We start from the raw sequence: 12,886 nt of genomic DNA on the forward strand, positions 1-12,886 counted from the left end.
TCTTCCAGTTATTAGTTATATGCTGAATGGCAACCCCTGTCATGACTAGTAAAAGCTTGTTATTTTCTGGTGAAATTTGACTTTTTTTTCTCATCATCATTCCAAATAACACTGTATCATATGATATTGCTATATGATTTTCCATCAATTTATTAATTTGTGGCCAAATTGCATTCCAAAAACTTTTAATGTACGGACAATGATACAGTAAATGATCCAACGTCCCAGGTTCCAGATTACAGTGCCAGCATTTATTGGACTTAGAACTATCTAATTTTTGCAAACGTGTAGGGGTCCAAAAAGCTCTATGTAATAAAAAGAACCAAGTTTGTCTCATAGATGCTGACACTGTACATCTCATTCTCCAAGACCAAATTAGTGGCCATTGAGATGCAGTAATTTGATGCTTAATCTCAATGCTCCAAATGTCTTAGACCATTTTTTGGTTTTTTATTCAAATATCCAGATATTAATTTATACCACAATGCGGCTTGATGCCCTAGGAAGTCTGCTTGAAAACATAAGAACTCTAAACTATATTGATTATTCAATGTTTTCCATTCAGGGAACCCAACCTGAATGGCCTGCTTCAATTGCAACCATTTAAAACTTTGTGTTTTACTAAGACCAAATCTATGTTGCAATTGTGAAAATTCCAGCAGTTTACCTTCTGAAATAACATCAAGGGTCCACTGAGGAGTACGAAGATGCAGCCTTGCCAGTGGTGTCACATAGACAGTGGAAGCCATGTGGCCCAGAAGAACCATCATGTGTCTCGCAGAGAGGGACGAGAGCCTGAAGAAGATCCGGAGTAAGAAATGCTCTCATGAGAGTAGTGTCTAGAGATAGTTCCAATGAACTGAAGATGTTGAGTCGGAATAAGATGTGATTTGGGGAAGTTGACTTCGAATCCCAGAATCTGAAGAAAAGAAATGGTCTGAGATGTTGCTTGGAATACTTCCTGATATTAAACAACCTTGATCAAACAGTCGTCCAGATAAGGAAAGACTTGGAGGCCGTGTGATCTGAGAGATGCAGCCACTACAATCAGGCACTTTGGTGCGGCTCCACACTCCGGTAATGAGGCCGATGATAAGAAACTTGCAGATATTGGAGTGGAGCGCTTTCTGGGCTTTTTTGAGGTCAGCAGGACTTGGCTCACTGCTACTTTGACCTGAGGCCAGATGGGGTAGGGAAAGGCTTCTTAGCCAGCTTACCCACAGAAGGTTGCGACACCAGAGTTGTTTCTGGTGGTGTCGAGTCGAAGAGAAGTTTTTCTTGGATGCAGTTCTTCAATGTTCTTTTTTGAAGGGAACAAGTCTCTAGGCGGTGCTCAGGCCCCAAGCACTGGAGACACCAGCGATGCGGATCAGTTACTGAGATGGGCTGAGCACAGCGACCACATCGACTGAAAAACACCCCAGCAAGATCAAAATCAGAGGCCAAGGTGGTTGAACAGGCCCCGCCGGGCTGAACCCGCGAGAGGGAAAAAACTAAAATTTTTATTTTATTTTTTACAATTAATTAGAAAAGAAGAAATAAAGAAAAATGACTGAAAGTCAAAAAAATCCACGAGCGGGAAAGCAGCGAGAGAGAAAAATTTCAACAACTGTTGAAAAATGCATCTTCTTAGCTCCGCGGAAACTAAGAAACAGGGACTGCGCGCCTATGTCACACAGAAGGCACTCGCGCATGCGCAGTGCAGGCTATCGTGAACTTTCCAAAGACTTAAAGTGGCGATGCACTTTTAAAGTGGTCCGTACCAGGTCTCCATCGGTGACGTCACTCATCATTGAGAATATGCTGCCTGCTTCTCCTGGGATAATGTGTTTACATCAATTAACATTAATGGATAAAGGTAAGCTGGTTGATATAAGTTTTAGTCTCCAGCTGCTGGTAGGTGTACATAACCCTACAGTTAGTGCAACTGGACCAGTCTGGAAGGCCTAAAAGAAAGAATTAGGTAAAATCTAATTCTGCCTTAAAAAAAATTGCTATTGGAGTAGATTAGAAAGAATATCTTCAGCCTCCAGTGCACTTTAGAGTGAAGTCTCAATTTAGTACACTTCCCCTCCGTATTCGCAAATTCTGTATCTACGGATTCGGTTATTCGCGGTTTTTGACCAAAAATTTTTTTTTAATTTTTCGAGCCTTTTTTAGCCCTGTAAGCCCCCTCTTAAGTCTTACCTGGTGGTTTAGCGGGCTTTCAGGCAGGAGCGATCTTCCCACGCTCCTGCTCCGTGCAGATTGCTCAAAGGAAATGGCTCGAGAGACTACGGGATGATCGCTCCTGTCTGAAAACCCGCTAGATTACCAGGTAAGGCTTAAAGGAGGGGGGGCTTAGAGGGCTAAAAAAAATCCAGGGGAAGCCAAGGATAAGGGCAGAACCGGCCCAAATATTATTTGCGGTTTTTCCATATTCATGGGCCGGCTCTGCCCCTAACCCCCGTGAATGCGGAGGGGGAAGTGTACTTATTTTTGGGACTTCCACTGTTTTCTATATGTCTCAAAGACAGTTTTTCCTTTTGGTGATCCCCCCCCCCAAGCATATGAATGATGAGAAATATGATAGACATCCTAGAGACATTCTGCATGTCAGTATGGAATATATATATAGCCCTGAAACTAAATTTTTCAACAATGGAAGGACAATTCAAATTTATCTGTTTATCTCTAGTGGAATACCTTATTAATGTTCAAAAGACTTTGACTTGATTACTTTTCAAGAGTTACCTCTAAACTGTATAAGTCATGAGAGGAAGTCATATAGCTTTTCAAACTCTCCTTTGTATCAACTAATTTAGCCACTTCTTTATACAGCAGTTTTGTTACATTTACTAGTTATCAGATTTTTCTGTTCTTTCACCCTTCTCAGATGCATCTGTCTGAACTTCATATTTTAGTCTGCTGCATTTTTGACATAATACTCAGAGAAACTAAAAGCAGATTTAAAATGAATTCTAATCACATACTTGCTACGGAATTGACTGCCAGAGGATGTGTTGAAGGCTGCTAATAAAATCTTGCTAAGTTTCTAGAGAGAAGGTCCACTAACTTTTTATTTAGCTAGTGTTACTACCTTCCACTTCTGAATAAAATGGACTATATCCGAGATATTCCAGAGTTCAACTAGCCACTGCTGGCAAAAGGATACTAAGACTGGTCTGATCCATCATGACATTTGAATTCTTAACGTTTGGCTCCAGATTGTTCCAAATTAGTTTTCACCCAAGCAACACCAAATGGGGACACATTCCTTTAGTATAAAATATTCTCAGTGTCACCATAATCCTTGTAACAGTGCATATCATACAGAATGATGATGAACTCCCCCTCCCTCCCCAAGTAACTGGTTAACCTAATCCTTTTCTTTTAAGGCTATTGTACATAATGGGGTTGATTCTATAAACAGTGCTGCTTGGTGCGATTGTCAGTCATCCACTAGGCACCATTTACAGAAACATGCCTAGGCATTGGTATATTAGGCAAGGGTTTTCCTTGGACTAATTTACTGGTGCCTAGCACAGATCCCTAATTGAAACCACACCAACTTTTGAGCTAGGCGCTGTTAGGCACTTTGACTTAGGCATCTTTAGGCGGAGTTTAATTTTTTCTAAATGAGCTTTTCATTAATTTTGAGTTCTACGTGGAACTTGGCTAGGTGTCTCCAATTAGGGCACCATTTATAGAATCTGGCCTATTCAGAAACCAGAATACAAGTGACACTTCCCTGTGCCATGTGTCACAAATGCTGCTATTTTTCATCCTCTATAGTACTACTATTCTGTTTATGTGGAACTTCTAGGATCATTTTAGATCTCCGATTTTAAGTAAACTAGGATAGCTGCAAGAGAGGGATTGGTTGGAGAAGGTGCGTTATTTATAGTGAATTACAAAAACAATCGTTTTTTCATTATGAATACAAGTAATCTCACCTTTTTCCAGAAAACATGGGCCCAAAAATAACCTATGGGATAAATAGGAAGAGAAGATAGGCATTAGCACAAGGCTCCTTTACAGCATGAATCAGTTTAACTTGTAAGATCCAACTATAGGATATGTCAGTATCGACTTTTTGCAGAGTAAAACCATTTAGGTTTGCCAGCTGGCTTGATCCAGACCTGGGTTTAACCCACTGCATACAAAGACTTTGTATGCAAATTCTGATTGGCAACCAAAGTTTAGATCAGGGGTTCTCAAGCCAGTCTAAAGCCTGACCAATTCCACATCTTCAGTTTCTACCAGAATCGTTGCTGAGTTTTAGAAGAAACTGAAACCAAAAATCTCTCTCCTTCCCCTATCCTGGAGCTACCCATCAGATCCCCCACCTTGCCAATGTTGGACACTCTAGTAGTCTAGTGTCCTAACTGGAGCAAGAACTAGAAAGCTGCACGGGAATGGGGCCAATGAGAATCCCAAATATATGGGGAACACCCCCCCCCCCCAGAAATGGAGGCACCTCTTGCAGGGCTCCCGTGAGTGTATTACCTTGCTCATCCAAGCCTTCCAGCCACACTTGCTTCTTCAGAAAGCCTCGGACAGCGTTTCCTGCATGCTGCCCGCAGCTGATCCAGAAGCCTTCCCTCTGAAATTGCCATCATCAGAGGGAAGGCTTCCGGGTCAGCTGCAGGCAGCATGCAGGAACTGCTGCCCGTGGCTTTGTGAAGGTGTGGCTAGAAGGCAGGAAAAAAGAGGCCTGCTTTGAATAGTATACACCTGCGGGAGGGGAGCATGAACTTGAGACACAGAAGGGAGGGAAAGATGCTGAGGTGGGGGAGGGAAGAGAAAGGGAGAAATGTTGGGGCATGAGTGTGAGAGGGAAAGATGTTACATATAGGGAAAGGAAGAAATAATTGTTGGGCATAGGGAGGGAGAGAATTGTTGGACATGGTGATGGGAGAGGAGTGAGGTAGAGATGCATGGGGAAGAAAAATGAGGGAGGAATGTTGGACAAGGGAACGGAAGGAGAGATGTGGCATGGTGCTTGAGAGGGGTGATAGGAGAAATGTTGAACAAGGACGAAAGATGCTTCACCTAGTCTGGGGATGAGAGAGGGAGAAATGTTGGATATGGCAGTAGAGGGAAGTGTTTTCCCTAGCGTTTTTTAGCTGGGTGCTCCACCCGGTTAATTTAGGTGAGCACCCGGCTGTCATCTCGCATGACACTGCAAGATGACAGCCGCAGATCTACCTTTTCTACTCTCAGTAGGCTAGATTGCTGTGCAGCCTGGAAGGCTGGCTTGCTACGCGACTTGGTGATTGCTGAGCGTTTCTCTCCGATCCTAGTCTAATGGATTTCCTGTTTCCATCCACTTGATGTGAAAATGCTGCTGTGTGTCTTGGCTTCTTGGGTGAGGGAAAAGGGTTTATGAAATCTCCTCTGGGGTAGCGGTATAGATGCTTCTAGTGGTGGCTTTCTCTGTGATTTTTTTACTTGTGTCCTGTACGGCCTAGTTTGTGGTGGTCTTGGTCTCCATAATGTGGTCGGATTCAGGGTGTTGGGTATGTTGAACTTAATATTTGGCCACCTCTCCCTTGGAGTGGGGGAAGGGGGGAACTTGATACCACATATGGTATTATGCACATATGGTATTATCCTGTTCCGGGCTTGATTAGCCAGAAGCATCTTATTAAGGTGTAGAGAAGCCCTCCCCATTGTTTCTCAACGGAGATAAGAGCTACAAGGAAGTGCAAACTAAATCTGCAAGTGGTTCATTGCCAGGGTTAAAAGCTGTCTCACTGCCTTCAGCTGCCTCATGAGGCACTAAGACCGGGGAGCTTTGGATGCCTGCAACCGTTGCCGACAGAGCTCCATGACAACAATGGTCCAAACCGCCGAGTTCAGGCCGGCCACGAGTGCCTCGCGGCTGGACCAAATTGTGTCACACTCCCCACTGGAGAAGGGCACAATTGCTCCATATGCGACCTAGCTAGAAGGAAAAGTGCCGATTAGTGCAAAAATACAGTAAAATACAGTAAATTGACAGGGAAGCAACTCTGCAAACAGGCACTACCTCAGGATATTTTTTTCTCAGAACAGACTCCATAGGCTCTCAAAGCAATATGCCTTGCTTGATTTAGGGGGCAAGGCTTATTGCTGAAGCTCCTCTAAAAAAATATGGGGAGGTGGAGGAAGTGGGGGGAGGGACCCCGCTCGAGACCCGCCGGGTTTGACACCCCCGAGGTCAGACGAACCCCCAAACAGGGCCCACCCAAGCTCTGTCCGGCCAAAAACAGGGACTAGAAACCCCCTAAACAAATTCCAACAGCTCTACCAAGAGAGATGGGTACAGATCACTCAACACCTGCTGGAGACTGAAAGAAGACAGATGAGAATAGAGAAGAGAACATATTATATACTATTCCACAGTTTTGTTTTCAGTCTCCACCTGCTGGTCATGATTGGATATATACCCATTCATAAAGATTAACCTCTACTGGTCTGGAGAGTGCTAAAGAAAATAGAGTTTCTAGTTACAATTTGCAACTCTCATCTTTTGCTACATTTAACTCTCTACAGGGGGACTCCTGAAGATGAAACAAACAGCCTAAAAGCTTGTTAAGCCAAACCCATTATACAACTCTCCTGAGGAACGGAGTCAAGGGAGGAGAGACTGAGGGGCTGCAGAATGAACACACGGGTAAGCATCTGAACTGTATCCGAAGGTAGACAGGGAGCCAGCCAGCCAAGTGGTTTGAAGAGAGGGGTAAGACCTTGCAGATCTTAATTGCTTGCCTCAGGGCTGAGCTTAAATTGAGTCTCCGCAGACCCCACGTTGCAGCTGCTTTCTTTTTAAGGCCGTGCACTGGAGATCCGCCAGGTCCACAGTTTGCGAAGGGGGGGGGTGGAGGCAGTGCAGCCTGGTGGCCTATGGTCAGACAAGGTAGCTGCAGCCTACACCTGCTCAGCACTTGCAAGCAGGAGTCAGAGCACGATCCCCCTCTTCCTGCAGGGGAACCAGAGCTAGCACGGGACTGAAGGAGCCTAGAGCAACAGGGGTCCATAGGATAACATACAAGATTCTCTTGCTTACATTTAAAACTAGATCTGAACACACTCCAGCTAATATCATACTCCCCCTTTAGATCTCTATCTTCTGCCGAACAAAATCTTCTATCAGTCCCCTCGATTTGTCACATTCTATGACACCTCCCGAAAAACAATCTTCTCTGTTACAGCCACCAATTTATGGAATGCCCTTCCCATTTACCTTAGGAAAGAAAACACCCTAAGTAACTTTAAATCCCATCTTAAAGCTTTTCTATTTAAAGGTCATATCAGATTGTTAGTGCAGGACAATATTCCACTTGGTGGGTAAATGAAAGTGGTGTTCCTAGGGATCACCACTTTTTCCAACTTTATTTAATATTTATTTAGATTTGGATTGCTCTAAGTCTAATAGATGCTGGCATTGTAATCTGGAAGCAAGGACTCTAGATCATCTACTTTATTTTTGTCCCTGTATTATGGCATTTTGGAAATCAATTTGGTCCCAAATTAATTGCTTAGGACCCAAAGTGGTGAACTGGGTCAGAAACTGGCTGTCGGACAGACGCCAGAGGGTGGTGGTTAATGGAAGTCGCTCGAAGGAAGGAAAGGTGACTAGTGGAGTCCCAAAGGGTTCGGTGCTGGGGCCAATCCTGTTCAATATGTTTGTGAGTGACATTGCTGAAGGGTTAGAAGGAAAAGTGTGCCTTTTTGCAGATGATACCAAGATTTGTAACAGAGTAGACACAAGGGGATGGGTGAGAGACAAGGAAAGATGCTGTGTGTGGCGCAGTGGTTGGATCTACAGCCTCAGCACCCTGGGGTTGTGGGTTCAAACCCCGCGCTGCTCCTTGTGACCCTGGGCAAGTCACTTAATCCTCCATAGCCCCAGGTACGTTAGATAGATTGTGAGCCCACCGGGACAGATAGGGAAAATGCTTGAGTACCTGATTGTAAAAACCGCTTAGATAACCTTGATAGGCGGTATATAAAAATCTTAATAAACTTGAAACATAGAGGGGGGGAAGAGGAGATGCAAATGGAAAGAGGAAGAATTGGGGTGGAGGAGAGATGATTGTTGTATATGAAAAAATTAAAGCCCTAGTGCATTTCTTGGAGCACAAATTAATCAGAGAGCCTGTCTTTTTTTTTTTTTTTATTCTTTATTGATTTTTAAATAATAACAGTGCACTACAATGAATTATCAAGAGCAAATGGGAAAAAGCACTTTACACATACAAACATTTTAAAACGAATCATTTTCTCCCCTCACCTGGATCTGACCCCGCATCTTGCTGGGGGAGCCGGGCAGCACCTCGGGCACGTTAACGCAGTTCATCCCGCCAGCTGTGAGGAGCAACGGCAGAGCGCGAGCGCGGAAGCGAATCAAGGCGGGAAACAGCGGTTTCCAAGACTTCCGCGCGCGCGCGCGCGCGCGCGCCTTTTCCCTTCATCTGCGCACGACGGCCAATGGCAGCGACGAGCCACGCCGAGCGACCAATCAGAAAGAGACAAGCCTCGAGGCGCGGCTCCTTTCCCGGAACCCGGGAAGGACTAAGGGGGCTCGGCTGCTCTTTCAAGGTAAACAGGCGGGAATTTTGGTTTTCTTAGAGTATCTGACGGCCCTGGAGGCATTTTCTTGCACTGGCGCAACAAATTCCCCCCTTCCAGAAAAGGAAAGACAAAATACACCTGGTAGGGAATAGTAGCGATGTCAAGAGCAGGGGCTCGCTCTTCTTTCCTCCATTCAAGCCATTAATAACACTTTTCTCCAACCACTCCCTCTTTTCCCTCAGCTCACACTCCATCCCCCCCCTAATTTTATCTCCTCCTCTTTCCTCCCTCTGTTCTTTTAAATTTTTCTCCTGCATAGGCAGAATCTCATGCTTCATATTTGGGGGCAGGGAATTTAATTGCTCTTGGTTTGCTCTGCTCCCCAAATCTTTTTAACCTGTTCTGCTTCTCGTTTTATTTCCTTCTGCTCCCCAGCCAGGTCCAAGCAGGTTTGGTTAATCCATCCCATTACTGATTCCCAGTGGGGTAGTGAGGGTGAGAGGCACCCACTTCCACACGATCCTTCCCCAACCCTCCGGCTGCTTGCGCACCACTTCCCTTCCCCCATACATCTGTAACGGTCCTGGTGCAAACAGCAACCCCCAACCTGCTGTCGCGCCAGCATCGACTCTTCTCCCTGGACAGGGATCTTCCAGCCACACAAGTGGGTGACGTCCCCTTGACGGAGCCAACCCGGCAGTCTAAAAGCTGCAAAGCTCAAGAGCTTTGCACATGTGCCAGCCCTCCCCCTACAGGGTCCCACCCCGTACCTATATAAGCCCACCCCCAACCGGCAAAATCCAGTTTTTAAAGTTTCCGCGATACAACCCGACTCGGTAGTCTGAACGGGTCCACCCGTTCTCTTATCGCTTCAACTTTTATTTACTTCTATTCCAACTTAATTTCGATCTAATCAACAATTTTAAAGAAGACCTGGATTCGGGAGCTGCTCCACGCGCCTCCAGGGGGTCCGTTGCCTGGGTCCCCTCCACCGGAGGTTTCCCTGCGCTCCCTGCGCGAAGTTACACAGGTGCTCGATCGAATTTCGAGCACCTCATCCAAAGGAAGCAAAACTCCCTAATGCGGCCTCCGCTCTCCCCTCCGCCTGTTTGCAAGGGGCATCGGAGCCGCAGGGACTGCCTTACACCCTACCGCGGCCTCCGCTCTCCCCTCCGCCTGTTTGCAAGGGGCATCGGAGCCACAGGGACTGCCTTACACCCTACCGCGGCCTCCGCTCTCCCCTCCGCCTGTTTGCAAGGGGCATCGGAGCCGCAGGGACTGCCTCCGACGGTGCCGAAGCTGGGAGTCGCACACCAGCTCAGGCACCGACGTCTCCTGCGTGTGTCACGTCGAGCCCGATGACGTCACACGCAGGGACGCTTCCTATTGGCTCTCTTCCTCCCCCGCTGCCTATTGGCTCAGTGGCTGATCCCACTGACCAATCCCAGCAGGATCGCTCCTTCTTGGTCCCGCCCTCGGCACCGACTGCAGACAGCCATCGGCACCGAGCTAAAGAGCCTACAGCATAGCCTTCTGCCTCCCCAGACCGGCATGGGCTATCTGCTTCTGCCAACCACCCAAACTGCAGAGGAAATATACGCAGGTAAGTGAGGTGGCTCCCTGGTTATGCGGCTGCCTATGCTCTTAGGGGTTATGAGATCAAACCCTAGCCTGATTTCCTCCAGTTCCTCCTCCTCCTCGGGCTTCCTGCCTTGTCTGCTGCTACGGCTCCAGCCCAGGAGGTGCTTCCTCCCCAACTTTTCCAGCAGATCCAGCTCTTGCAAAAGACTACCTCTTCTATTGCGCCGGAGCTGGAATCCTCCTATACTTCCTCCTTGCGCTCTCCCTCGCCTGATCCGCTGACGGACCCCCTGCTCTCTTCTCGGGCTCAGGTGGTCTTTCCATCTGAGCGAGATTGGGCATCACCCCCGGAAGACACCTCCTACCCACAAGCTGACGTCTTCTTTACAATTGACCACACGGCCCAGCCGGACCCCCGGGAACAGAGACTTCAGGTCCTTAAGTATCTTCTTCTCCCTAAAGATGTGGTCTTCTTGCCCCTTCATGCTACTCTAGCTGATTCTCAGACAGCAATCTGGAACAAGCCCTACTCGTCCCGGGTCACGACAGTTTGGAACTTAACTACATAGTCCAGGAAGTGACGGGGTTGGGCATCTCAACTCCCTCACCAATCTCTGGTGGTCCGTTCTGCCTTGCGGATATTCATATCCTACAAATACTTTGCACCAACTCAACTGGTCCGCGAGCTGTGCATCAAGGACCCCAGGGGTTAACGAGCTTACCAATACTCCATGCTGTCTGGGCGAATTACCATCCATCAGTCTTTCTACACCCAATGCCTCTATTCTACCATGGAGGGTATGAGAAACCTGGTTGAGACCTTCCCGGTGCCCACGCAGGAGGTTTTTATTGCCGTCCTCTCCAACTTCGAAGAATGCTCCAAGAACCGTATCCGAGCAGCCGACGATGCCTTTGATACCGCCATGCGGGGAACAGGCTACAGGTATTTCCACCCGCAGACTGGCATGGTTACAATGCTCTAAAATAGGGGTGGATATTCATGCGAAGGTGGCAAATGCTCCTTGTCTCGGAGACAACTTGTTTGGAGACAAGGTGAAGGATCTGATTGAAGGACTTAAAGAGGATTGCACCAAACTGGATGCTCTGGAGGAGGATACAGCGCATCACTCAAAACAGCCATTCAAGAAGCAACTACCCTCTCAACGGCAGTTCAATCCCAGGAAGTCGGTTTCTTCTGCTAGATAGTTTACTCCACATACGCAAAAGCAGTTTCGGCCCTATCGGCAACAATACAATCTCAACCTATGGGCCAGAAGCCCCAACCCTCCTTTTTGACAACCCTCCTCTTCCAGCTGTTCCGGTGGGAGGTCGGTTGAAGCTTTTTCTTCAAGCCGGGCAAGATATAACCACGGACACCTGGGTCTTGCGCATCATCCAACATGGATACCGCCTTCGATTCCTGACTCCTCCTCCATGGTGCACACCACTCAGTTCAACCTTCTCACCTGAGTCCGTGGCAAAAGGAGTTGGCTCGGTTGCTGGACATTCGAGCAGTAGAGCCGGTCCCCGAACACCAGTGGGGCCAGGGGTTCTATTCCCGTACTTCCTCATACCGAAGAAGTCGGGAGACGTCAGCCCGATTCTAGACCTGCGGAACCTAAACAAATTCATATTGAATGAGAAGTCCCGCATGCTCTCGATCTCAGCCATCGCTCCTCTGATCCAAGTAGATGTTTGGCTCACGTCCATAGACCTTCAGGCTGCATATCTCCATATTCCCATAACAGACAGTACCTCCGGTGTGTGTTTCAGAACAGGCACTACCAATACACTGTTCTCCCTTTTGGCCTATCGTCATCACCAAGGGTCTTTTCCAAATGTGTCATCACAGTCGTAGCACATCTACGCAAACAGGGCCTATCTATTTTCCCATACCTATACGACTGGCTCATTTCAGCTATGACTCCCTGCCTCACAAGCCAGGCGTTGAGCGAAACCATCAACCTCCTTCTACAGTTGGGGTTTTCTTCTCAATTTCCAAAGTCTCATTTCCTCCCATCGCTATCTCAGCAATCCTTCGGGGCAATGTTTCAGACTCAGCAAGCTTTGGCTTTCCTTCCGGAGCTACGAGCACACGTCATCCAACAGCTAATGTCCCCCTGGTACTCTGGGCTCTGGGTCACAGCCAGGGCGGTTCTCATCTTGCTAGGATACATGGCGGCCACAGTACAAGTGCTGCAGTTTGCGCGCCTAAATATGAGACCAATCCAATGGTTTCTCAAGAACCATTGGAACCAGTTCCTTCAACCTCTTTTCCCGCCAATACAATTAACGTCCCAAGTGCTTCAGGACTTGCAATGGTGGTTTCAGGTGGATCCCCAATCTCACGGGATTCCGTTTCATCCGCCGCAGCCTACTGTCACAATCACGACAGACGCCTCCAAGAAAGGCTGGGGCGCCCATCTCGTCACTTGGTCCACGCAGGGCACCTGGTCCCCTGCATTGACTCGATACAGCATTAACTTCCTGGAACTGCATGCCATTCATCTCGCTCTACAGGTGTTCCAGCGCCACTTACACAGTCAGGTCATACGAATCCGCACCGACAACCAAGTGGCCCGGTTCTATGTGAACAAACAGGGGGGGATGGGCTCCGCTCACCTGTCCAGGGAAGCAGTCTCCATTTGGAACCTCGCTCTCCAGCTCCACTCCACCCTGCAAGCTGTCTACATTCCTGGCACGGACAACCAGCTCGCAGACAGACTCAGCAGGCAACTCTGTCCTCACGAATGGTCACTTCAGA

At 47.5% G+C, this 12,886-nt stretch overlaps 2 protein-coding genes across 7 annotated transcripts in view; one reads left to right on the forward strand and one right to left on the reverse strand.

Annotated features, from left to right (window-relative positions):
- TK1 (thymidine kinase 1) overlaps window positions 1–8,397 on the reverse strand; it is a 57,771-nt gene extending 49,374 nt beyond the window's left edge. The window contains exons 1-2 of the mRNA XM_033960058.1: window positions 8,261–8,397; window positions 3,936–3,967 (exon numbers count right to left, since the gene is read on the reverse strand). Of these exons, the coding sequence (XP_033815949.1) occupies window positions 3,936–3,967; window positions 8,261–8,326 (98 nt within the window). The 5' untranslated portion in view covers window positions 8,327–8,397. The remainder of the gene's footprint in view (window positions 1–3,935; window positions 3,968–8,260) is intronic.
- Window positions 8,398–8,474: 77 nt separating this feature from the next.
- AFMID (arylformamidase) overlaps window positions 8,475–12,886 on the forward strand; it is a 42,056-nt gene continuing 37,644 nt past the window's right edge. For 4 of the 6 annotated variants that reach the window (XM_033962121.1, XM_033962125.1, XM_033962126.1 and 1 more), the window contains exon 1: window positions 8,475–8,568. The gene's annotated coding sequence lies outside the window, so the exon portion shown is untranslated. The other 2 variants (XM_033962123.1, XM_033962122.1) reach the window with 2 other exon arrangements.

The sequence above is a fragment of the Geotrypetes seraphini genome, chromosome 10, assembly GCF_902459505.1.
Source record: "Geotrypetes seraphini chromosome 10, aGeoSer1.1, whole genome shotgun sequence".
Taxonomy (NCBI): Eukaryota; Metazoa; Chordata; class Amphibia; order Gymnophiona; family Dermophiidae; genus Geotrypetes; species Geotrypetes seraphini.